At 41.5% G+C, this 27,546-nt stretch overlaps 1 protein-coding gene across 1 annotated transcript; it reads right to left on the reverse strand.

The window, feature by feature from the left end:
• Window positions 1-1,066: 1,066 nt before the first annotated feature.
• LOC135485647 (pleckstrin homology domain-containing family H member 1-like) lies at window positions 1,067-26,712 on the reverse strand. The gene is made up of 27 exons (XM_064767937.1): window positions 26,620-26,712; window positions 25,011-25,240; window positions 20,950-21,012; window positions 18,803-18,940; window positions 17,394-17,477; window positions 15,863-15,991; window positions 14,208-14,990; window positions 13,837-13,971; window positions 13,106-13,304; window positions 12,578-12,714; window positions 12,231-12,341; window positions 11,820-11,909; window positions 11,306-11,375; window positions 10,683-10,852; window positions 9,942-10,109; window positions 9,469-9,690; window positions 8,985-9,161; window positions 8,434-8,654; window positions 8,055-8,232; window positions 7,661-7,816; window positions 7,241-7,338; window positions 6,659-6,800; window positions 6,271-6,398; window positions 5,577-5,706; window positions 4,766-4,846; window positions 4,331-4,468; window positions 1,067-4,059 (listed from the first exon to the last, which is right to left on the reverse strand). The coding sequence occupies exons 2-27, from the start codon at window positions 25,128-25,130 to the stop codon at window positions 3,898-3,900; spliced, it is 4,230 nt and encodes a 1,409-aa protein (XP_064624007.1). The 5' UTR covers window positions 25,131-25,240; window positions 26,620-26,712; the 3' UTR covers window positions 1,067-3,897.
• Between the last annotated feature and the right edge of the window lie 834 nt (window positions 26,713-27,546).

Consider the following 27,546-nt stretch of genomic DNA (forward strand, 5'->3'; position numbering starts at 1 on the left):
TACACTGGCTCGAGTAGAAATTACTCAATTTTGCTACAGAAGCTTGGCAACCACAAGAAAATATGTCACAAATTGTTTCTGGCTCACAGTGTACATGTGTCTGTTAAATTTCATAACCTTGAAAATGTTACTTCAAACTATGCAGTATTCTGTCAATCGAACTTTTGATGACCTCATCCAATTAAATTGTTCTTTACAAAAGTCATCTTCGTTGTTATTTCTTTGATACCTTCGATATTTGCAATGCATGACAAAACATGGATGATCTTGGCTGATCTACCTACCAACTATACAGAATGGCTCTGGCAAGAATCAAGACAGATTGTGAAGAGGACTCCACATTTTGCAGTCAATTGGGCTGAAAATATAAATCTGACAGCCATTTGCACAGATATCCATATTGTGAAACAGACTGCGTTGCCTTTAGGTCATTCCATGGCATAAAGGCAAGATGCATGCCTACCTACAGAACTTGGTCATCTGGGTGCTCCAGACTCCGATGAATGAACTTGCCTCATTAGCAACAGCAAAATGGTCAACTGGGAATCATTGATCAATCGGTCAGATTGGCATCTTTTTAACAAGAGGAGTTTACATGTGTATCGTGCAATATTAGTGAAGATTTCACTGGTACATTTTGGAAGTGGGAGGAGGGTGTTGTAAGTGCTAGATTAATGTGCCAGTCTGTAAGAGCCCTCATCCGTGTTCGTGGAGTTCTGATGGATATTGTGACGATATCCTCGAAACATTTCAAGCAAAGTTGATCAGACAGCCTGGGAAGTCGCCTGGGAAGTCTATGCCCTTAGGCCTTGCAAAGGAACGAGCCCAACAAACAGCTTAGTTTCCAGGGATACGCCTTTTGTACCGCCACTGTGTTGGTGGCAATCGGGGAACGGAGGCTTGGCTTTGAGCATGACTTCCATAGACGTTATTTTTACTCTCCATTTGAGGCAGAGAGCAGTTGGTTTCCCCAGACTACATGTAGAGGTCAGTGCATAGGAGGTTTAAGGTACAGAACAGACATGCAATGGTACATTTTATTAACCTAACGAAGAAAACATCAATGTTTCAATCTTAAAAATAGTTTATTGTATCATTCATACAGTACACACACACACTAAAGACCATATCATACCTGTTTTTCAAACATAAAGGCAAAACATGTCGAAGTAAGTTATTGATTTAACCTTTTTTAATACCAACACATAACTTTTGGCTGAGGGACACAAATTCATTAATTTCTCTTCTTGCATAAAAATAATTGTATAGTGAGACAATCCAGTATAGTCAAAAGACCAAAAGTTGATCCTGATGAACCAGGAATTTGCATGTGAATGTTGGAGTTCACAGGGGAGTCAAATACCACTGATGCAACTTCTAACAGTACAGGAAATCAAGAGGAATTTGCATGATTATCTTAGCCCCGCCCCGCCTTTTGCATACTCGGTTAATAATTTATATTTTTTGCATTGCACATTGCATATTAAAGAGGAAGCCTTTACTAAACATCACTTGTGATGAAAATTTCTACATCAACTGAATCAATCTTTACCCACAGGAATAATACGTAAAGAGCAAGCTCTAGTGAACTCACACAACTGTATGTCCTAGCAGACGATTTTTAAATACATGATGTCCCACACCCGCACTTCAGTGGCGCCGGTGCGAATAAATCTACTTGTGTGAATGGTCAATGGCTCATGACGTCATAAAATAATTGCGTCACGAGGAAGGAAACAATGGGAATCACCTCCGACGTCGTGACTGTGGGTGCGGCGCGTCATGAATGCAGGATCGGCCAACGCGCGGCCCATATGGAATGTGACAAACTGTACCGGAACCAGAATTGTCATGGGTCTGCACAAATATTTTCAGATTCGACGGACATGGTGGATATATGCATTTTGTTTACACTTTACATACAGTGTATACGTAACGATTACACTCACTACATTGTATGAGTTATCAGCTGCAGAAACATCAACCTGAAACCAAAGCAATTTTAAAATCTTGCAATTGTCATTTCGACATCTGCAATCATACTTCTTGATGAACAATACTGAAATATACAGTCAGCATCTTTATTTTTGCATATTTTCTGAGTTCATTCGATAATTTTTAATATCAATATGTTCATGGACTACCAAAATCGGGAGAAAATGGGATTTTGATATAAACTTTCACAACCATCAAATATATCATTTTGTAAAATGACTTCCAGTCTTAAGTGTTCATATTGAATTTTGACACATCATTTTTGACACATGATACACGCAGGACAGCATTTTTGCTGGAGTAAAAGGTACGAAACTATTGTCACACTTTAATATCCTAAAGTACACTTCAAGTTCAAGTACCACCGCACATTTAAAGCAACACAGTTTGATTTAACTAAAGGTACTTTTCACTCCAATGGCGTAACTTCACTTCTGCTAGTTAACACGATTAAAACAGAACTTGAAACTCCACTCTAAATTTTCAAATGCCATCACATCATCGTTTCGAGAATGATAAACATTTTGTGACCGTTATAATTTTCACCTATTTAACTTTTTAGCAGAGATTTACAGCCAAACATCACACATCACAGTCAGAAACTATTTCAATGAAGATGCAAGAGATGTTGTTGTCATAAGCATTAGAGTACAGGACAAAACAGGTAAAATCCATTCCCAGGGACTGAGTGAATGGGCACTGCCCAATAGGGGATCACCTGTACCCGTAGTACCAATGCATTGCACTACACCCATCTGGAAAATGGTTTTGCCCATCTGGTGGAACCTAATGCATTGCACTACATGCACTACTAGGACTCCCGTCTGGAAAATGGTTTTGCCCGTCTGTGGTGTAACGCCTTAAAACCACATCTCGTCTAGAAAACTATCAACACAACAATGAACAGTATTACTATTATGATACCTGAGAAACCTGAAAGACAATTCATGAACAATTTCATTTCAAATTCATCAACAAATTTTAGAAAATGTGTCAGATACATGTACTCCCATTTAAAGGTATGCTCTGTTTGGCCGAAATAACATAGAGCTACACGATATGGGACTCGCCAGTAAACTAGATTCATGGTTTTGAACCCTTAGCTGTAGTTCGCTGACATTTCCGTGTAGCTCAGAGATAACATGAACCCATTACAGTTAGTTGCCCTTGGACTGTTATAACACTTTTGTAAATTGGCAAATTTCGGAGACCAGTGATTTTTTAAATTAGAATAATTCTACATGATACTAGAGTATTACTATCTACAACACTATAATTTTTAAACAAGATATAAGTTACCCACTTTTATTCACCATGCATAAATGATCACACCAAAATGAACACAAATGGCTAAATAACTAGAATATTTAACACAAACTGCTATAATTAACTGTAAAACAGTGTCATTGATACAAATGTATCCAGCATTTCATTTATCGTACTCCCTTTCACTGAAACATTTTCCAGACCAGAATTGTTTGCAAACTGCTTCAGACCTGTGACGAAATGTTGGGTCAATGACCTGCATATTCGTAATTCTAACCAGAATATATTGTGTCTAAACATTAGCGGTTTTCTTCAGCATACACTAAAAAAACACACCAAAAACTTTAGGATCCAAAGAGAACATCGAACTTCTTTGACACAGCAGAGTTGTTTGAATGGCTTTTTAAGATGGTTTTCTAAATATTGAATGAGTTGGCCTACCCAGTATTGGTCATTGCTGGTGTATTCTTCCATAATCCTAAATAGGCATCACAAAGGTTATGACTATGACAAGGATGGATGTAAAAAGTCTTTTTACTTAATTGGTGACGATGCATCGACCATCCCCTTGACAATGACCAACCTTGGCAGTTTAACAGAAATCACCAGCGTAGAATTCGACATGAAACCAGCACATCAAAAAGTTGCTGAATCTGTGATGACGGATGGTTTCGGGAGGCTGAAACTGGTTGAATGTGAGGATTTTGTTGGTGTCCTTGGCTCTGATGTGGTGGCGAATGACGGCCGACGGGGCTTGACATTGACATAGCTTGCCATGAGAAGCGTGGCCTCGAGAATCTGCAAATGCAATCAGAAATAGTAGGAAGTGATAAGAGTACAAGAGAGGTCTTGTTTGGGATTTAACGAGTTTAGACAAGGGTGACAGAAACCGTTTCCAAGGCAATCGGTGTCTGTTTAAACCATCAACCATCAAATATCAATCGATTTTACTGTGACATGTGTGAGATACAATGTAGAAGAGAAACACATTGGTGACTTTGTGTAACTTCATCTGATCCACATGGCTCATGCACATATCATTCCTTTAAACTTTTTTTCATCAACATACCTTAGGTTTGGACATGGTGAACAGGAATTTCTCCGTCTTTCTCCTATTTGGCGGAGGCCGGTGGATGACTATCATCAGATCATCCTTAAAACCTCCAAACGTCACAATGGATTTCTTATCGTACGATGTAACCAGATTCTGTAAATTTTACAAAAAATTCTTTTATGAAAGTTATCTCAAATTTTACAAAAAATTCTTTTATGAAAGTTATCTCAAATAGAGAAGCTCGAACACAACTACTGCGATTTAGGCTATTTATCTTTTGCTAAAAGGTTTCAACAGTTGAGAATGTACAACGAATTCAAACAGCCAAGTCGCAAGGAGGTCTTTTGCGGGGGGGGGTCTTTTGCTTGCCCTGACATAGACACTAGACACAGGGAACCAGCACAAAATCGATATCACTATCAAGGGAGGCTTCACAGAAGTATAACATACCATGGTTGAATATTCCAAGAGACTCACTCCATCGTCATAAATGGCCAACCATACCTGGTTGGTTTCTCCACTTGTCTTCATCTGAAAAAAATTCAAATCGTTATAAAGATACACTGCAACTCTTTTAAAATTTGATGAATTTGAAAAATATTTGGCAAGTGTTTTCATAATAATCTTGATTTCATACATTTCTAGACAGCACTAGGTTTTGAGGAGAGTACTGTACCCAATTCAGTAACATACTCTTTGAGGTCATAAGTCACAAAGTGACAAATACCTAACACAAAGCTAAGTGTAAATAAGCTAAATTTCGCACCACACTTCAGCAAAGGATTCAAGATATCCCCATGATGCCGTAGGCCATCTGAGACACTACATGTGCCATGTCCCTTGACAAGCCATTCCAGCAACCACCAACTATAACTTTGTGGTAGAACTCATAATTCTGTACCTAGTAGAACTCATAACTTTGTACCTAGTAGAACTCATCTTTGTACCTAGTAGAACTCATCTTTGTACCTAGTAGAACTCATAACTTTGTACCTAGTAGAACTCATAACTTTGTACCTAGTAGAACTCATCTTTGTACCTAGTAGAACTCATCTTTGTACCTAGTAGAACTCATAACTTTGTACCTGGTAGAACTAATAAATTTGTACCTAGTAGAACTCATAACTTTGTACCTAGTAGAACTCATAACTTTGTACCTAGTAGAACTCATAACTTTGTACCTAGTAGAACTCATAACTTTGTACCTAGTAGACTCATAACTTTGTTACTAGCAAATTTCGTTGTAAACTATCATGCTTACCCGTGAAGAGAAAAGCCTGGCACCGAAGAACGGCCATTTCCTGGCGGCAGTCAGATAAGCACGGACACAATCAGCGGTCGAGCATCCTCGCAGGGTCATCCACTTTGTAATGATCCTCTCCAACACCTCTCTGGAAGAACAGAACATTAGAATGAGTCTACAATTTGAGAATGCAGGGTCACTTTGGTCTGTAAACGGAGTACGAACAGTAACAAAGAAAAGACAGAATCATAAGGGTCTTTATTTATGCAATTGCTTAAGGATTGTATGCTGTAAACCCTGATTTTGGGAGCCTATAGTTGCTTCAAGATGTTGAGAAATGTCACATATCGATCTCATTTTCACAGCTGCTCTTGGATTTTCATTAAACCTACCTGAAATTGATGGTTACATCCAGTCCCACCGTTTTAATCCACTCAAAAATTCATTCCGGCCACAAAAGCTCCGAAAAAAGGCCTGAGGTTAAAGCACAGGAGAGAAGTGTACCCCACAACATACAAGCGGACTACATAACACCAGGGCAGTGACTCAATACAGTTGCTTTGTGCATTTGCAGTGGCATGTTACTCAAAAGTGGCTATTACTAGGAAACGGTGGGGAACTGGTACACAGGGTGGTGAAAAAGTGATATGCTGTGTCTGAAAAATAACTTTTTCGTCTACGTTTGGCAAATATGAGGTCTATCTCATATTACCTCATTTCGTGGTCCGTGGCACCTTTGCTGTACCGCCTCGGGTAAAACCTCTCCATGACTAAATGCAAATGTTGAGCTGCCTGGGGTCCAGTCATGCCATCGCCCACCTTAGAGTCACCGTACTCGATCTGAAGGGAAAGAAATTAAAGCGAAACCTTTCAATATTATTACTGGCTTCCCAATGTCATTCTCTTGGTACCTATTTTTGACCTTCTTCTGGTTTGCTCTTAGTCTTAGGTGGTGGTACACCTAGCAAAATACCAAATGGGCCCTGTGACTCCAACTTTGGCTGATTTTTTTGTTGCCAGCCCCTATGGTGGGCCCTGAATGGACTTATTGGCCTAGCCGCCCCCTTGGATTAGCTTAGAATACAAAATACTCGATGTACCTGAGCCATGAGTGATGTGAGTTCTATCGCGAGATCCTTGTTGAGTGGGAACTTTCCATTCACGATATCCTCATTCACCTGGTAACACAACAGCAGACGTTCTTTATCCGTCTCCCATTTGATCATGTTACGGAAATATAACCTGAAAGGATGTAAATGATTAAAGAACTTAAACTCCATGAAGGCCGCAAAGATGGTCAAAATTAGCAAAGGTTTATGTATGGACATTGAGACAACCGCTCACAGGGCCCCAGTCCCTGCCCTACCTGGCTCCCCAGTTGACACACACACCTGGGCCTTTACAAAAAACAAAACATAACAGCCCCGCCACCATGAAAATATGCCCACGTCAAGGCTGAACAACCCAGGCCCCTAACTATGCGTACAAGTCACCAAAAAATTGTGAACGCTACTCCTTAGACCCTTCCTATAGCCCCCCTTTAACATGTACCAATGGTTCCACCCCACCTTCAGCTATCAATCACCACCAACTATAACCCCACAGACCGTTCCTAGTTCTGCAATGAAATGACGTTGATACGATACAGACAGCAAGAGGAATTTCACGTAAGTTTTTCTTACCTGTTCTTAAAAATGAGTTTAATTGTTTTACTTATTTCAGCACCTTCTTTTTGACGCTCTTGGTACAGCTGCTCCCACTGAGAGATAACATCACAGATCTGAAAGTATAGAGATGTTGATCAGAAAAACTTCAAGTTATTTGAGCAGGGCAACAAACCCAGCTTCTTTCTTCGAATGTGATGAGAACTGAGGCCCTCATATCTGGTAAGAAAGCAATATTTTGTTGGGCAACCTCCCCAATCTGGTACTTAAAATGTGTCTGAGCCACCAAAGTGGTGATTGCTGGCAACACCATGTACCTCAGCCTTTTTCCTTCCCCAGGTCTGCTACTGTTTTCTAGTATTTTTAGACAGTGCCCTGATATTTTCCTAGGCCCGCTTGCCTGTACTTTGTATGCTTCAGAAGAAGATGTAATCCTACCTTTCTGGTATTTTGTAGACAATGTTCGAGATCTTTCCCCGACGGGTCATCAGAGAAGAGAGCGAATCCTGACTGGTTGAACTCGCGAACGTTCACTATTTTAATGAGATTCAGTATAAACTCGTGGACTGTGGTCGAACCATCAAAACTCACAACCTGAAGAAAAGTTATCATATCGATTGTAAGCTTGTTGGGGAAATGAACGATGGAGTACGTATCAACCTAGAGGAAAGGAAGCGGGTGCTCTATCAAAGAACTGATTCAAACTCTTCAAAGGAGTACGTCTATTTGTAGTCACACGAATACCAAGCTTATTCATGTCACACTGACTCTAATTCTTACGGCCAAAGAAGTATCGCAGCAGATTGCTTCGTATTTTTCTCAACATCTGTACCTGGTATGTTCCATTCATGAAATGTACTGGAATGCTGATTGGTAAGGAATGATGATAGGGATTCCTCAACAATATCGACATCACTTCCATCTTGGACGGCCTCGTTTCTCGACCACAGTTCTGTAAAATGCGCTCCAGGGCTCTTTGGCAGAATACCGCATACTTTCCCGGTTCATTTCTGAAATATGAGTGTAAGATACATTGTTATACAGCTCCTACTCTCATGACTATACATGATTTAATACCAGTGGTCCTTCAAAAAAGTCCCTGAAGAAAGCTTTCCACACAACTGTGCCTTCAGATATTACAGTTTAAGAATTAACTCGGGCTCATGCACATCTGGCATTGGCGAAGGCCTGAGAGTATCAACTAAACATACCTTGGGTCCGCATTTCTCTGCAGATGAGCCTTAAGGTACCACAGAATACTTTGTTTCGGAAGAAAGAGGGCGACGCACATGGCCAGTAGCTGCCAGCCCTGCAGGAACACCTGAGTGGAGGGATTGGTTTTGGCGTCACTTAGATCTATGAAGGAATTGGTCGGAGACGTCGGGGAGGCGTCGCACAGGAACCACGACTGGGAACCACACAGGAGGATACTCTGAAATAGGAGTAATTGGAAGTGACTAAGCAAATATATACAGTGGAACCTCTCTATTACGGACAATACGAGACTGACACGTGCTGTCCTTAATAGAGAGGTGTCCATAATAGAGAGGTCAAATTGAGTGGAAAGGGCAAAATATATACAGTAGAACCTCTTTATTAAGGACATCCCGAGACTGACACCTGCTGTTCTTAATAGAGAGGTGTCAGAGGGAAAATTGAGTAGAAAGGAGCAATTTTGGACCAAAAATAGTGTGTCCTAGAGCTGTCCGCTATGGCAGTTTGAAGGGTCATATAACTCCGGGAATTTGTTGATTCCACTTACTGGCATAATATGTTTATGTTGAACGGGATGTCTGGCAGTCTGTTTGATAAGCTGTGCATAGAGTTCATTCTGTAGCTCGGGATATTGAAGGCACGTCTGTAGAATGTTCTGGGCAAGGCTAACATGGTAGTCGATGGCTGGCGATTCGATGCTCATGTTCATGAAGAGGCTACAAGACTGAAATGAAAAAACGGATGGAATTGGAAAGATCTATAACATGAAGAGATAGAAATTATTATGCACTTGATTGGGGGCATTCACAAAAAACATTTCCCACATTATATCGTCATGTTTTGGTAAAATCTGTGAGGTCGAGTCCAACACTAGTCAATTTCTTTAGAGCAAATGTGACACCAGTACTCAAGTCCCTATTCTATGGATGTATAACCTTACAAGGTCAATTTTACCCGAGTCTTTGCTATCCTATACGTAAATGCTGCATTACCAATAATCAAAGACGGTCGACTCTTCAAAACATTCGTACCTTGAACATATCAACAGCCTTTGCCTGGAGATCTTCAGAGGGTAACGTGGTCAGAGGTGATTTGATCGGTTCTTTCGAATGCAGCAAACAGGGGTGCTTCCAGTATATACAACCTGGGTCACCGTCGGCGTTCATGAGTTTTGATACGAGCTGTTCATACTCTGTGCCGATGTTGCCCATCCCTCCGCCTGATGCTACTGTTAAATGATATAGCCAGCTGTCCTGCAAAGAAACAGCAAAGTTGGTCAAATTTTTGTGGAACAGAGGAAGACCTAAAGGCCACAGCCAAATTCAAGACATCCACCAACCGACTGTCAATGAAATACCAGCACAGACATCCTAATTCATTAGAAAGATCCGACTCTGACTTCCAGCTGGTATTGGTGATCGAGTCTTAACAGAATGACTCATTAAAATTCACAACAGGGTACTCTATAACTCTGGACAATTTATATGCACTTTTTGGCACCTACTTTTTCTTGTTTGCTAGGTATAATAATGTACGTGGGTCCTTCCTGAGCCGGCCAGATGACCAGGGTGTGTTTGGGAGGTGAATCTGCTGAATCAGAATCGTCAGAGTCCCACGACCTCTCCAGCTCTTCGACACGGGCATCAATCATGTTGATCTGACCGGATGGCACCTGGAAGAAAAGATGTCTGATCAGATGGGGTGAAATGAGAGAAGCGGGTTTGATTTTTTTAACACCATTGTTCCTTTTGATTATTCTAGTAGAGGTTCTCAAAGGGTGAAACACACAGACAATGCTTTTACTCACTGATAACACACAAATGACAACTGTTAGATGGAAAAAATTGACAGCAGAAAACAGCCGCGAACATATTCAAAACAGCACAGACAAAATGACTGATTGACAGCATATTACAAAACTCTGCATCATCACATTGTTAAGAACATCACATTTAATAATCTTGTTACCTCTGATGATTTTGATGACGTCTACAAACATAAATAAAGAAGCTATATGCATCTCTTTGTCAAAAATATTTGCCAGAAACTTTTTGGAAAATAACAGGATTCATTAGGTATTCTAAGCAGGGAGGAAGTGCAATGTCTAAATAAGTGATGCACTCCTATGTCATTTGAAGCTAAAGGGCCTAATGACAAAGCTGTGATCCGTAATGTTTGGAAATCAATGCCCAAGTCTTGAACTCTCAAAAAAGCAACCCATGGAATTCCAATGCCTTCTACTCACTCTATCAGTCTGGTGTCTGTAGTAAACGAGATATTTCGACATGAGGGCACACCAGCACTTCTTGTTGATGCCGTTCTTAGACTTGGTCACCCACCCTCGCATGATGATCTTGGCGTTCGTCTGCTCTAGCACCATGTGAGCAGCCATACGCTTCAACACGTTTTGCAACACTTAAAAATAATCACAATATGTTAGTATTCCGCAGCTCCAAATTATCATCCTGACGAAGACTTCAGGTTACTTTTTATTAACATTACAATGCTTCATGGGAATGGAACTGCAAAGCCCAAAGGAACAAAAAGTGGGAAAAGCTAAGTTGCAGTCTGGTTATAATTCCATTGTTCATTGCCAATCTTTTGTAGCCTGCGATGCAGAGAGCGCTGGGGTTATAAGAGAGGTGTTGACACAGATGGCTCAGGACCATAATGCTAGAGGGATGTGGTGAACTGCCTGGTTGCAGAAGTGAGTAAGTGAGTGACTGCCATCTCCTAGACTTCTATCAAAATACAATGGCAACAGCTAAGGACTTCAGCTGAACTCTTTAAAGAGATCAGGAAAAGTCAAACATTTTCCAGGCCTTTCCATTCAACTTTGTGGAAAGCGACCCAAGAATTGACACTCACCCCTAATCCACTGCTCCATGTCCGATGTTGAATCTGATATCAAGTAGTAGGTTCTCTTAGTTGTCGCAATCTGAAGTTGAAAGTGACATCATTACACTAACCTATCCAGCCCTTATAGAATAAAGGTTTATCTTTACACGAAACATTTACCTTTTAAGACTAATCAAGTCAGACCAGAGTATCTTGGTTCTTCTGCTGACAACTAGGAGGGGTGGCGGTAACAAATCATGGCAAATGCTTCAAAAGATAAACCTTTATTCTATACTATTATTGCACAGAAAAATATCATCAAGGGGCTATTTTAAGTCTTGTGACCAAGTACAAACAACTCTTTGATACCTCTGCTGACTCCAATAATTTGGAAAATGTGATATATATAATCTGAATAGGATTCCATGCCATTAAATCAAGTCAGAGTTGTTGGTGAACAATCAAAGCTGACCAACTGCAGGGTGAGCAAAACGCCTGGTTTGTCCAAGAGGGAAATCAGTAAAGCAAAAGCCAAACCACTTACTTCAAATGTGTTGACACCCTCTGTTGACCTTGTGATGCGCGTCTGTCCGTCCATGACTATGTGACCCTGAGGCTTACGAGACATGTCATTCTGAAACGTGACAGAAAGATATGGTATTCTGGACCCTGTGAATACTGTAGATGGGAAGTGTTTCTTAAGAGTACAAACAGCTTCATCCCTGGACTATAGAGTAGACCTGAAGGAACTCCCCAGCAACAAAAACCTCCACAGATGCCCTGGGAGCCTGGTAACTTTCAACATGCCAGCCTAAGATTTTATCCATCGCTGGTTCTTTTACGATCTACTTTTATGACCCAGCTTTTATCCTGCATCGGCACCAGTGGAGATGTAGCAAACAGTACAAGGAAAGGGTTCCTCAAATCCGAGTAGTTGGCACTTTCTATGTCTTACCTGTGACTTGTAGTAAAACAGTTCCCCTTGTTGCACGACGAACCACCGTCTCTTCCAATGTTTCACCTTGCCTCCTAACTTGGTCAGATAACCAGACTTTTGAAGGTTTTCCTGCAAAAAAACCCAGAGAGATCTTGCTCTTACTTCTTTATACTACCGTAAAGTGGGTGAAATCGGCCCTGGGGGATGAAATTGCCCCAACTCCCAAAACTTATTTAGGTCAAACTATGATAATTTTAGCCCATTGTTATCTTTTAACATCTTTTTGTACCGTGATTCAGTTGAAATTGCGATTTGCCATGTATAGTTCAAGCTGCAAGGTTGAAAATATATATTGGACAATTTACCTTTTTCAGATTCTGAGCAGCAAACTTAAGAAGTTTGTGCTCAGGTTCTGAATGGTCGCTATCGCCTCCTAATGATACCTCATCTGGGGGCAGGCAGTAGTCACTGGATTCTGAACTGATGGACTGGGAAGATGCCACTGGAAAAGATAGCCGTGTGTCAAATTTAAAATGTGAATATTTGTTTATTTAGACATGTTAGAAGTAGCTTTCAAGAAGCTGATAGAACCACATGACATATTTTCGAATCTTTTATGGTTAAACCTTACAATCTGTTTCAAAGACAGATAGGATTGTACCTTAAAATGAAGCCAAGACTTCTGGGCTGTTCCTCAGGACAGTTGAGAGTTGCTAACCACAATCAAACTTTCCCCTCCTTACCCCTTTCTGCTGTTCCTTTGGAGCGAGTTGCTATCCAATTTCTGCCTCTCCACAATCACTCTTTTCCCCCTTACCCCCTTTTGTGATTCATTTGGAGTGAGTTGCTATCCAATTTCTGCCTCTCCACAATCAAACGTTCCTCTTCCTTACCCCTTTTTGTTGCGCCCGAGTTGTTGACCTGCCTCATCACAGTCACGCTTGTGGTCATCTTGGACCCGCTCGGCCCAGCTACGGTCATCGCTGGTTCACTCTCACCACACGTGATCATGGCTACACCCGGCTCATCATTGTCTGAGGAGTCGGACGAACTATCACCAGAGAACGGAGAATTTCTGATTTGGGCTGCACGCTGAAACATGTGAAAGGAAGATTTCAAAGAGAGTTAAAAGTAATTCCACACCCGGAGGCTTGCCACATGTAACGGACTGCTAACCACATCCTCAAAGACAGTACCAGTATCCTGTTTGATGCCCAGCGCAGAAGACCTTGCCAGGGGTATCTAGATGTCAAGGTTGAAGTGTGGGGAAAGGAGGTTACAGTCCCACCAAATTCAGCCCAGACACAAAACTAGAACTAGATGCGCTTGCCAAACCCTAAGAGGAAGAGGCCCAAAGACATGCTAAGGCCCCTAACCATGAGCAAGTCCGTCATGGATTGTGGCACTTGCATGTGCTTCAATTCACCCAGGAGTCAATACCAATGCAAGAATACCTGTAGCATTATTAAACCTGCAACGTGCTCAGTCGATATGGGTATAATCAACTACCAGTTATTCATCATCATCATCATCATCATCATAGGTGGTAGCTTGGTCCGCACATGGACCTTTGCCATTTTGTCTTGAGCTGATGACACGTGAGGTAAATTATCAGAATACGCACCCCTTTTACATTCGTGAACACAGGAACTTTGATATCGTGGTACATATCTTCAGGACTTTGCGGACTCGAGAGACCATTTTTACCGCTCTCATTCCATTTCATTCCCTTGTTGGCCGCGGCATACAACCGCGTCTCCTGAAATTGGATGGTCAAACCACAATATTAAAAGCGAGGCTGGGTACACTTAAACATCTAAGCTAAAGTCACAAAGCCATTGGAGCATTCCAGCAATACTTTCACTGCCCATCAAATGCAACAGCGAGTAATTTGAATTCCCAAACTGCTTGGGCTGATCACAGTTTTGCCACCTTGGCTATCGCAGTGGAAAACCCCTCTAGGGGAATTAGGATTTCAAGTACTGCTGTACTTACCCACGAAGGCATTCTATGTAATGGCGGCGTTGGCGGTCGCGACCCCGACCTTGATCTCGACATACCGTCTGAATCAACTCTGCGACTAGAATCACGACTCCGCCTCGGCATTTTGTATTCGAAATACTGCGGGCGATTCCCGGGCAGTTGAGGTTTTCGGTCCTTTTTAACACGAGGTAACGTGGCGATGGCAGAGACACTCCGACTGTTAGCGTAAGCTGCGTAGGAACTGGAAACAACTTGTGGACTGGCCGGAGAAATTTGAGAAGTCTGTGGCACTGCTGATGCGGCTGGGGGAATAAATGGCGATGACTTGGGCGTGTATGCTGCAGGGGGCGACAGGGGCGGAGAATGTGCCATACGTTGGTCATAATGATGGCGGCTAAGTCGATGAATCATTTCGTCGCTACCGTTTCCGGTACTTGAACTTATGACCGATTCATGCGTGGGTGGCCCGTGAAATATTTTTCGTTCGATTTTAATCCTTGGCGGCAGAATTTTACACGGTTCGTATTTGCTTTCGTGATTTTCGTCGATTTCCTGATAATCGGGTTCAAGGTCAATATCCTCCTCGATATTCCCGTTCGTATCAAGCGGGGAATGTAAATCCTCGACCGCATCAAGTTCCTCCTCCTCAAGGTCACTAGGGGGCGTCGCAACATTGACTTCCTGCTCCTTTCTGAAGAGTTCCAAGATGGCCGATGAGGGTCTCTTGGGGACTTCTGGAGCATTTTCTTCGAGTGGAGTCCTCGGAATACTGACTAGGCAGCTGGAAGCTGGACACTGTCAAATCAAAGAGGGTCATTGATCAGGTTTAGAGAAATAGTTTGAAACAGAAGTAAAAATCTTCTTTGCGGATAGAAACTAGCTGCAGCAGATGGGAGGGTGGGCTTGAACAAGACTCTTTTGCCTGGAAAGTTGTGCCATAGACAATTTGATTGATTGATGGATTGCTTGATTGATTGCTTGATTGATTGATTGATTGATTGATTGATTGAAACCATTTGTTTTGTCGTGCAGGAGAAGAACCGATCACAATAGACAAACAAAACTAAAAGCCAATTATTTACAAAATAAAATAGTGCAAAAAAACTGCGACTCAGAAGTAATTAGGAGAATACTTCTTCAGCAGGAACCGGTATCATTGTGAAACAAAACAATTTCTGCAACCAAACGCGTACAACTGGGTTATGAGGTGCATTATACATGTAGGAAAATAATTGGACCCCTACCATTTTGACCTTTTGTTTTACTCTAAGTTTCAAGGCCCAGACACTCGTTAACGGTACATCAATTACCTGTACTGCACTTAAAACTGAGATTTGTGCCCAAGTGACTTCAAAGCAGTTTAACCCCAATTAGTCAATATTCTGCCTCAAGAAAGTCAAAGAAAGAGTGTTAACCATATTTCTAACTCCCAAGCAGGCCTACCATCAAAATTTCCCTGTAGACTGGTTTTCACGCAGTAGGGCCTGGGGTTCTGTCACAGAGGGATCCCATACTATTGATAAGATAGATACCAGATTATCTGATTATAGTATCAGGTGTCTTACGATCATGAAACTATCTCTTCCATAATGAGGCCAATCAAAACGAAAAATGTATTTATTTTTCATATTTCTACCCAATTAGAAACCAACTGTATGCATTCTTACCTGTAAACTAGCGCGGTGAATCTTCCTTGCTAGGCTAGGCGGGAGCGATTGTATCCTCGACTGCAGGATCTCAATCTTTTCAAACAGCGTCCTCCTCTCCAATTTCAACTGTTGGTTTTGTAACTCGAGCTGAAACAAGTACAAAACGTTTTCTGTAGACCGCAAAACTTTTGCACCAATTTATTTTGAGGAAAAAGACCATTGTATCCCTGACAGTGTAGAAAACAGCTGGCACTACACGTTAATGATTACAGAGGCTATAATTGTACAGGGACTATAATTGTATCACTTTACCATATACAGTACCTCCCTCAGCGGACAACTCTCTATTAAGGACACTCTATTAGAGGGGGACTTTAGGCAGGAGGAGAGGGGCTAATTTGGCCATCTTCAAGTGACTTGTATACACAGTAAGGGCCCTTGGTCATGTCAGACTTAGCACTAGATATATCCCTCGTACAAGCGTGAATCATTTCGACGTACTGTGAGATGTGAGAGACACTTATTGGCGGCTTTGTGTAACTTTATCTTGCCTGCCTAGCTGCTGCCTATATTGTCCCTTTAAGGACACCCTTTCATAAAGGTCACTAGTTATGGTCTCAAATTGGTAGTTTCCATTCAATTTGAACTATCTCATCAGGACACCTCTCTATTAAGGGCAGCACTAGTCAGACCCGAGGGTGTCCTTCAGGCATGGACGAGCAGTAGTAGGTCATGACCATTTTCACCCCCGAAAGCTAAATTTAGCCCTTGCAATTAAGTTAAGTATGTATCATTGATAAATAGCCACTAAACTGTGGTGGCTAATTCAGTCTAAATGGGAAATTCCCTCGATAAGTGAATAACAATGTATAGCATTAATTAATGAGGCACAGGGCTCTCACTATTTTATACATTTGCCATCATTTACACGCATTCGGGGTTAATAATTTAGGACTTAATGGCAATGGCCATTCTAATAAACGACTTTGTTGCATGGCATGAAACCAAAATCACACTTAACCGTCTTATAGTGCCAAAAGGGGCCTCTCAATTGCCTAAAAAACTGGAATTTGGGTTTGAAATGGATACATGTGGCTTTAAAAACAAGATGAGTATTGTGCACAAGGCAACTGGAAGCTCCGTGAATCGTCGAGTATCATTTCTATCAAGTGGGTACCCACTGTTTACTCGGCTAAACCCGGTGACGTTGTTGGTATGCTCGGAGCCCCCTGTAGCACCATGTTCTTCTTAAATGGTAAACCCCCTTTGCCACGTGTTATTTTGAGAACGGAAAACCTCTAAACTAGAAGGGTGATGTCAATACAAAATGCTCTGGATTTCCACATGGATTTCTATGCCCTCTCTCAAGACTCCTTCAAAAGAAAGTCTAACATTCTCTGGATTTTCATCTAAAGGCTAATTTACAGCCAACAAAGGGTTCACATTGATCACACGCATGTCTGACTTTAAGGCAAGGTTGGCTGCTGATGCTTCCCGTGATCGAAAAATCAATTAATTATCTCAGAATTGGAAGCGTTAAATATCGTACCTCTCTTAACCTCGATATGACCCATTCCCTTATCTGCGATGCCTTATCTTCGATGACTTTCGCTTCCCGGGATCGGAGCTGTTTCTGTAAGGAAAAACGACACATACTATCAAACCAGTTGCCGATAAATTGTGCAGAGGTATTCACGGAATTTATCATTTGTTGGAAATGTTACACTTTCTCATGCACTCTTGGTAAGATGATGAACCACGGTCACCAAGCTATATCTGGAAGAGAATTTGAGAGAAGTTTCCAGTGAATTTGTTGAATATGAAAGTTATGATACTAGAAACGCCTTCATTTTTGAGAGGCTTTTACTTTTGCGATTTTCGTACGGTAATCATCGTAAGAACCTCACTATCAAGCTCTTACCAGCAGATAAGACACCTTTTGTTGCACATCGTAGTGATCATTTATCACAGGTCCTAGCAACAATAATCAGCACCTTAGCTTAGCAATGTGGTAGCTTCAGAATATTTGTGGGTTAATGTTATAAATGCAATCAAGTTGATTCCAGTCAATGATTTGTTATCGTTTGCCATTAGCCATCGTCTGAAGATTAGACAAAGTTAAATTGCCTTTAGCTTTGATCATTAACCTCAGGCATAGGTGGCACCATCCTTTTATCAACAAGCAGGTATTCGAGGAAGCGTAGATCGGCGCTACACAAATTGTTTAATATTTCCGAAGAGGTTTGTCATCTTGCCGATGATAGATTTAGCGAAAGAATTCATCTTTCCACATACTAGAACGAAAGTCATAGTTTGCACCTTTACACGTTTTCCGCAGGAAGTCATGATCGAGTGCTGGCAGTCAATTACATTTCCTGATGGATGCACGAAAGCAAAAATATCAGAAATTGCAAGTTTAAACAACTTTCCACATCAAACGAGGCAGGCAGACAGAGCAACTGCAACTATAAACATAAAAGTATCTCACGCAGTATCAAACAGGATTACTCATTTACCTTGATAACTTCATCATTTTCCTTCCCACTATTCTCATCCACAATAATTGGCCTGGGCCTATCCTTTTTGCTCTTCCCCGATCTAAGCCCAGCTGGAAATTCCCTAGCAATCACCTCATCAATTCCCAGTGGCCTCTCTGCAATGCTGTCACATTCTTTCTTCTCACACTGGAGACCATGACCCTTTTCGTCATTTTTCGTTGACGAACCTGTAGCCTCATTAGTTGATATCACAGAATACTCCCTTGGCTTCCGATTAATGTCACAATTTTTTTCTGCACTTTCGCATACTGGTTGCTCCAAGATGGCTCAGCATCACATGGATCATGTTTTTTCCTTGAATATTACTGCAGTCCATTCGACCTCCTGCGGTTTTGGTCTAAGGGAATCTTCCCCAGTCTTAGTGGAATTTAAGGACAAAGTTGTTGAAAACGTTACTCACCTGCTCTTGCAGTTGTTGTTCTAAGTCTTCAATCAGGTTGTCCTTGTCACGACAGAGGAACTCCAGCTCTTCGACGCGGCTGTCCGTGTCCTCTGGCTTCCATCCGACAGACATTAGGCGCTGCTCAAGTACTTTCACCTGCAAATATATGAAACTGGAAACTGAGCACGACCATAAAGTTCAAGGTGAAACAACATTTCGCTTTAACTAAAAGCTGCCACAGGCAAGATCATCCTGAAAATTCAGAGGAAAACTTGAAAAATAAAACGCTCGTGAAAAATTTCACAGTTTACAGAACATGCAGAACATGCAATGTTTCATGACCATTTCACAGAATACGTAACAGAGGGTTAAATAATTCAATCAGAAATAGCAATCCCATGGCAAATGAATCTCCTCACCGCGGTTTCTATTAATAGGCCACTTGACCTCCCCGCTATTGATTTCCTAAATACCGCTACACCAGTATCGTTTAAGAATGGCGACAATGGCAATGCATCATTAACATTCCTTGATTAAAGCTAACCAATTAGCGTGATTTGGCAATATACTCCAGTTTCAAAGATCCATTTTGAGACCGGTTGATATATTACTACAGAATCGAAATCAAGGCCATTCAAGTGCATGATGTCATTGGCATTGGATAACTCGGTGTCGCACACCGACAGCAAATCGAAATTGGGAACATGGCATCAAACAACCCGACCGTATGCATGATATTTAGCTCACAGCGAATATTCAGAACCAGTCCAGCCCCTAGATCGGTGAAACAATAACCGGGTATAGGTGGTAAGGAGTCGAATCAATTTTGGCCACACACATGGGTTCTGTGTTTCCCTAATTGCCAAATCATCGAATCAGACCATTGAAAAGATGTTCCTGAATAATTTTTCAGAACTAAATTGGTGCACGAGTCACATATTGTTCAGGTGGCAAAGATCCAAAAGGACCACGATGCTTTGATGATGATGATGATGATGATAGTACTTGCGCCAGTCAGGCAAGAAGTAACATTTCCCCATCTGGCAATATTCCTTTTCCCTGCCTAAAATTTTCCGGTCCGTCGCCCTAACCATCTTTAACAAGAATTAATATAGCCTAGCCTTTACTAATTCTTGCCATACATAGCCAAGTCAATCTGAATAGATCGTCATTTGCCATGTTTTCAAAATGGCTGGATGAATAATTCAACCCGTGTGATCACTCTATGGTTTTCATTGCTCCCTAGGTGTACCTGATTGTTTTGCCGTTACATTATTCAAGGCAGACGCCCTGCCTCACTGCAGACGCTACGCCTCGCTGCAGTGCTCGATGATATAGGGAAATAGAAAACATTAGAAACTCAATAACTTGCCAATAAACTGAAGATGTCCGTGCTCCACAAAATTTTTTTATGTCCAATACACATTGCTGGGATGTCTGTTCAATGTTTTTACTAACGAGTTTCTACCCAGAAGATGCAGTCAATTTCTTGGATTGTCAGCACGAAAACTGCAGTGTTTTTAGACATTTTCAGCTTTATTGTACATAATTTCTTTAAAACTAACGATACTGACATCTGTGGTGGCAAGTTAATGGGCTGCAAGTTACGTGTTGCGAGTCGCTTGTTTACTCATTTTGCACCAAAGTCACCCTGGTTAGTGTTTACATAAAAGCCACAGCATATATAACCTTCAGGACCTTCAACCGCTATCGAAACTACCATCGTATATCATCATCAGCTGCTGGTACTTCAGTTTTTCCCACTGCATTATAATCGAGGCCAAATCAAATTTTGGACCATCACATTATGAATTTTATAACAAGTTATCACTGAAAGCCAGTCGACATCGACATCGACATATTGCCTTCAGATGAGGAACTGTTGTTTGCGTTCCTCATGCAGCTGTAATCTCAGAGGGTCACCCTAGATATGGCTGAAGATAATTTATATCACAGCATTGCAGCTTTATTTCTTTGGGGCCACATCTCTTATTAAATTCCAGGCCTGACTGGCTCTGTCCATGGCCTGCACCCCATGCCATGTGCTAGAGCTGCATAACTACCAAAGGGTGGAGGGTTGCGTGTGTGATCATTTTCTAATACCCCAACTAATGGGCAGCCACAGTAACACTTTTGGGGGATAAGAGGAAATGAATGCAACTGACCTCCTGTTCTGCTTTCTCTGCTCTTTCATTGGCCACTGCTTCTGATCTTTCCAACTCTTCAACCTGAAAAATACAGAACAACAATCACTGGCGATATTGTAACAAAGAATAAGAAGGTTTTGGCCAATTTACACACCGAGGAAAACGAGTCGTAATTACCATGTCATGACTCTGGTTCATGCACCTATCTAATTAACTGGACCCTGCATAACCTGCATCAATAATATAATCAACAACAGCTTCAGTAAATGTGAAATTTCCTCCGAGAGAAACGAAATACATAAGGAATGTAAGTTCCTTTATAGCCGATTGAGCTTATAAGACATGTATCAGATCCTTCACGAATCATTTGAGCCAAATGATGATGACGTACTGTACAACTCAACGGTCCATTAAAGCGCTTTTAAATTCATTTCCAGGCTTATTCCAGAATTCTTTCTCTCAAAACCACGAAGAGCAAATTTCTTCCTCTTCGCCCTTTTCGGACCAACTAAATCCCACATGGCCAACTACACAACGACCAAATGACATTATCTAATCAGCCAAATACTTATCTAACTATGGTAACTATCATTGCCATGGCCAACAATCCAATAAAATATCGCTCCCTCCCATGAGAAACGATTTCCGATAAGAAATGCCAAATGCATGGTTTCAGGACAATTTCTTCAGTGTCTTAGGGAAGTCATTGATTGTGACAAAATAATTCGTCTTCTTCAATCAATGATCAGTGCAATTATCACAATCGATTGAGCAAATTTATTAACGCAGTCGTTATCGGTATGCTGAGAGCTGCAGCGGGACGTGGCTAGGGTAGCTACATGTAATTGTGGAGGCGAGCGCTGAATGCAATTATTTTGCTCAGGGGATCGACGCAGGCAACAGGCTTGTAATATTGCTTGTCACTTTGTGCACATAACGAAGACACAGGACCGCGGTTTAAAACATAGGAACACGATCGTAAAAACACCAGATGACTGGGACCAGGAGGCCAAAACTGACCCATGTAAAAGACTCCATTCTGATGGCGATGCCCAACCATCCAGGCTCCCTGTGGCTTGGATAGCTAAGATCCCAGTATCGAGGACTTTAGGAGGGGGTTGCGTAACCAAAAGACATGGAACTAGGGGCCTCAATTAGTATTGTTGTAAGAACAAATGTCAGGGTCAACACATTCTCGACTCTTGACATCTGATACGTGTACAAGTCCTGCTACCCAAAACACTCAGTCACACGATTGAAATTTCCCCACAAAATCCTCTCCAACTTCTCACCTCATGTTCTGAAATGTCCGACAGAAACTGTATCATTTCGTCCACAGACACCATGGAGCACAAATGATACCACCGTCCATCCAAATTGATTTTGAATAGCTCACCATTGGAAGACATCAAATCGAGTAGAATATGAATGCCTTAATCCCAAAATTTGGTTATTCATTAGGTTCTAAAATCAAATGGATGTTTTCATGAAAGGCATTATGTATCCAGTTGATACCCCTTTGAAACACTTGGATGCTTTTGAGTATTACTGCAACATCCAACATCGGTATCCAATGAATTAAAAGTGCTATAGACTCTGTCTTGGAGATTCTGGGAACTCGTATGCTTTCTTCATGCCAGATTCCAATATGTGACCCGCTCTACCAAAACTAGGCGCTTTTCGCATCTGAACTTGACAGGTTGATACGGACTCGTTGTTCATTTCCCTATTGTAGACCTTTTGTGAAATCTATTACAAACTGATTTGGTCACATTTCACAAAAGGTCTACAATAGGGAAATGAACAACGAGTCCGTATCAACCTGTCAAGTTCAGATGCGACAAGCGCCTAGTTTTGGTAGAGCGGGTCACATATTGTCATCCTTCTAGACTCTTATCATGCCTGGTAAGGACTGTTTGGCCAGCATTTGAAAATTCCACACATCAAACTAAAACGAATTGCATTGCACACTTCGAGAACACACTGACTTACCAAGTTTATTCAAAAATAGTGACTTTGACAAGAGGGCGGATTACAAATGCCAACAAGATAGAAGGTGGGGTTACTTTTTTAAGATCATCTAAGGCCATGTGATCAATATAAGACTGATATCAGACTCAATGTCTCGATCAATCGTGGACCAGTGCACTCACTGCCCCAGGATACGGAGATCAATGTACAATATGGCATTTGAACATCATCACACACAGAGGAGGTGAAGACTTCAAAGGAGAACATGAATGATGAAGGCACGCTGCAGTTCTGGTCATGCAGTAACATCTCTTGTTACATTCAACATACTGAGTGGCAATATCTGTCACAAATAACATCCCTGTTACAACGATGTACAACAGAGCTCTATAGTCCACGATGACAACATGATCCACATGATTTTGTTGTGTTAGGACAACACCAAACACACATGGAGCTCATCCATATTCGCAATCAACATTCCCCACGCCAAGAAATCATATATACACCTATGAAAATTTAATTTTCACGGGTCACCCTGGTACAAATACTGATCATCCATGTTATCAACATAGTCGAGATATAAGCCACATGGAGCCAGGATGAGTCGAAGATCAACAACATGATAGCAAATGATGAACGGCTTGATTATAGTACCCATTTTTATTTCAAGACGTTCGTTTCGATAATAGTCCCATTTAAAAGACGTATCAGACATGCTCAAGCTTTGATAAATGAGAGGTGTCTGTGTTAATAATCGCAATAGATTAAGACATTGATCAGAAGCAATCCATGACAGTTTTATCAATGAACAAATCGATAAATTTCTCCTTCGATTTTGTGGAAAAATCTTGGCCGAAAACAAAGTCTGTTCAGCAATGGGTTCAGTTTGGCATTGGACACACATTGGAACATCTTGACCACCAAGGATCTGGCATCTCCCGGCTATATCTGAAGGGAGTTCAGGATGCTGTTTGACTGAGTGACTTTCTTCGACATATCATAATTTTAGGGTTTTGTGGATCCTGACTTTGCCTTGGTGCACCTGTTTATGTGTCCTCGTGACGCTAAGTACGCTGGTGGGGCCCCAGCTCCTGGTAGGTCCAACCATGCCAGTCAGGTCAAGGTGAGGTCCAGGAGCATTTAGTAATGAGGCTTAGACATGTTTGAGGAGGCAGCCCCGGGCGGCTAAGTGCCAACAAATCATTCCCGTGTTATTCACCGATCTCATTGGCCTAGTGGTTAAGGCGTCCGCCTCGTGAACGGAAGGTCGAAGGTTTTCGAGGCCCACTAGTAACCTCTTTCTGATGCGGCCAGTTGGTTAGCCGCCAGCTAGTTAAATATAGGGTACAAACTGCCTTCTCACCAGGCGCCTGGCATTCATTACGACATTAGACTCAGAGAAAGGAGTTTGGAAGTAAAGAGTGTCTCATAAGCCAAAGCTGGCTGGCCCTTTCATTAGGAGTGACACTATAATAAACAAACTTTACTTTACTGTACAAAAGTTACAGAAACGTTACAACTTTGAATTTAATGACTGGTGTCTGGTGAGTAAAGTAAAGTAGGCTATTTAAAAAAAATCCATGACAAGTAGTTTGATGAAATGTTACCAAACAGAAAAACTTCTCGTTACAAAAGAGGCTGGAGCAACAGAGGGGAATGATTGGAAACGATTCATTAATTAAAGCAATTAACCTCAATTACCGAGTGAGTTGGAGGACAAAGTATTATTATTATGCTTTTTATGACTAGTTGATAACAATCGACCACAAGATAATTGTCTCACTGTATTTATGTAGTTCTGAAAGATATCGAATGACCACAAATTAGATTTCAAGACCATGGGGAAAATATGCATGGTACAGGCAAACAATGGCAAAGAAAGAAATTCGTCACCATGTTTAACAACTAATTTTTATCACTGTCGGCTGTGAATTATAATAATTATCACACACATGCATAGGTGTCGGTGCAGGTGCCGGTGATGAGAATCGGTGGTTGCTGCAAACTACGATAAATATGATCCTTTTGTCACTCAGCGCACAGCGATAATTTTTGCAGGTTGTAGCTATAAATATCTGCAGTTTCAAAACGTCATTATGACTCACCTTTGAACCCAACACCTCCCTGATTCTCAACGCCTGGTCCTTGAACTTATGCAGCGACGCATCCAAACTAAGGTACCGCTGTTTCCAGTCGGTCGCCTCCGAATCATCACCGGTCGCCATCGCGGCAGTCTGTTATATCGTCCTATGCTGGTAATTCGAAATAATCCTCGTTGGAATTGTCACGTCATTGTTGGACCGGTTCACTATTCCATATGGACACATTTATCATTCTGTAACGAGAGAATGAAATTGTTTGATATTCATTGGTCATTCATAAAATCCATCTGGAGTTGATGACAAGAACATGGCTTATGAATACAGGTCTCTCAGGACTACAAATTATCAAGCCAGTTGCAGACACTCTCCATACCTCCATAAGGTTCATGCCATGATGCTTTTTTATCATCATTTACTTTCAAACATTTGTCCTTTTTCAATAACTTAGAGAAGGACAGAGCCTTTTGTGGCTCCTCAATGAAGTTTAAGTACAGTGGAACCTCCCTTAGCAGACACCTCTCTATTAAGGACACTAGTTTTGGTCCCAAATTGGTTGTTTCCATTTATTTGACCTCTCTAATCTTTTTCCTCCACATTTTATTAGTGCCTGGGGGCCAAAATTTGCTCTTGAGTAGTTGATTATGGCAGAGTAGTTCAGGTGAGTGCGCCGTTCTCATGACCAGGAGGTCGTAGGTTTGACACTCGTACAGATCAGCACAGCTTCATCTATGCGCGTTTGGGCAAAGCACGGGACCCTACTTGCTTCTCTTTACCAAGGAGGAAATGCGTACCAGGCTTGCCTGGGTAGTCAACCTGCGATAGAACGTATCCTATCTGATATCTAGGGGGAGTAATACTCCTATCATGCTGTCGTCGTTGCTTATTTTATGCTGATAAGTGATAGCTCTGCCATGGACCCCCATGGTCTGTGGAAGCCGGATTAGCTCTGGCCGGATCAATATTTTCGTAGAAGTTTGCAATGTTTGGGCCCTGACCAGTCATGCGTTTCACCTGGTTTCTCTACGTCGACAAGACCCATTAACTTTTTACTTTTAACATATAATACCATATAGGAGCGCCTACATTGAGCCATGGAGCAAGCAAGGTCGTCTTTTTGGAACTTTGGTCCCGGAGAAGACAGTGGGTACATCAGCTCACACGAAACTGACTCGACCTCTAACACACACTCCAAGAGAACAGTGCGTTGCGCTAAACTGAAAATCATGCATAATCAGGTGGACGCAAGGTTGGCAGCCAGTAGACCAGTTCATTTGTTGAGCGCAATACAGCGTTTTTCCTTGATGAAAGAGACTTGCATTTTAGAGCCTCAAGAGTAATAATAATAGACAGTAGAGGTCATGTCACGCAAACTGAACCATGTCATGTACGGGGCCAAATTTGCATCCTGAGATGTAGTATGCATTCTATGATATCTTATATCTTATATAAGATGATACATATCATCATGACCATGATACCATGGGCATGGGATCATGACATGAGATGCTTGCTAAAGAAAGCATAAAATGCCATGGGCCAGTGAAGACAAAAATTTGACGTCCACAGTATTGACAACAACATGATATTTACCGGGTAGACTGAAACTACTTACTCTAACGTTTTTAAGCAAAATCCGTGTAGCTCACTAACTTTGTTGAACAAAAACCAACAAAAAGTAACAAAGTGAAAAAACTTCTATCCCAACCAAGCGATTTGTTACATCCTCGATGTACACATTGAGGGATGTCGAAGTTCTTCGAGTAATAACAGGTGACGCCACCATTAGATCACGTGTTTTTATACGCGGGAAATACGAATGCGCACGTGTGGACTTTGTTACTGGTAGTTTACAGAGTTGCATAGGAGATTTTAGAATAGGAAGGCCCCCCTATAGGATTTGTGAAGGGGTTCCTGCTGGGGGAGGGGGGTCCCAACAGTCCCAGTGATCCAAGTATTATTTAGAAGCAATTCATCAACCAGCTCTTGTGCATTTTGAAACCATGGACGGTTTAGACCTACTGTGAAGCCAGCCAGGTGCTGTACATTTTGCTTTAACCTTCTTGTTAGCTGCTTGAGACGTGAACAAATTTGTTATGAATTGAATATGATTTTTATTACATACAAGATCACCTGGGCTAATAATCAGTTCGTATTTAGGGTACGTACAGAACCTGAACAGTTCTGGGGGACCACCATGTGGTTGTGGTGTATTAGGCCTACACGACATTATCACATGAACATTCCATGTCTTTGGCCTGGGCTTTAGGTGAATGATAGCCAGAAAAGAAATCAGGAGATTATTGCCAGTTGTTCACATTGTTAGGAATAATGGTCATTACGAAGATTTAAAGAAATATCTGAGACAGTCATTTTGGTCAATTTTGATTTATGAACCTTATTGTTTTTGCAGGTTGTTAGGCCAAAGGATAATAAGATGTTTCTCAGTACTTTTATATCTACCAAGAAGAGGATTTTCATAACTTCATCACTTTATTGTCCAATGGAAACACAGGAATCTGGTGTGCCAACCAGTACGACC

The sequence above is a fragment of the Lineus longissimus genome, chromosome 3, assembly GCF_910592395.1.
Source record: "Lineus longissimus chromosome 3, tnLinLong1.2, whole genome shotgun sequence".
NCBI classification, from domain to species: domain Eukaryota; kingdom Metazoa; phylum Nemertea; class Pilidiophora; order Heteronemertea; family Lineidae; genus Lineus; species Lineus longissimus.

Excerpts from the sequence above, each read along its gene's own strand:
- LOC135485647 (XM_064767937.1), bottom strand. The coding sequence starts at position 25,130 with ATGGCGACCGGTGATGATTCGGAGGCGACCGACTGGAAACAGCGGTAC. Across the intron at positions 8,233-8,433 it reads CAGAGAAATGCGGACCCAAG|AAATGAACCGGGAAAGTATG; the intron begins GTATGTTTAGTT and ends CTCATATTTCAG. Across the intron at positions 6,399-6,658 it reads TCACATCACTCATGGCTCAG|ATCGAGTACGGTGACTCTAA; the intron begins GTACATCGAGTA and ends CTTTCCCTTCAG.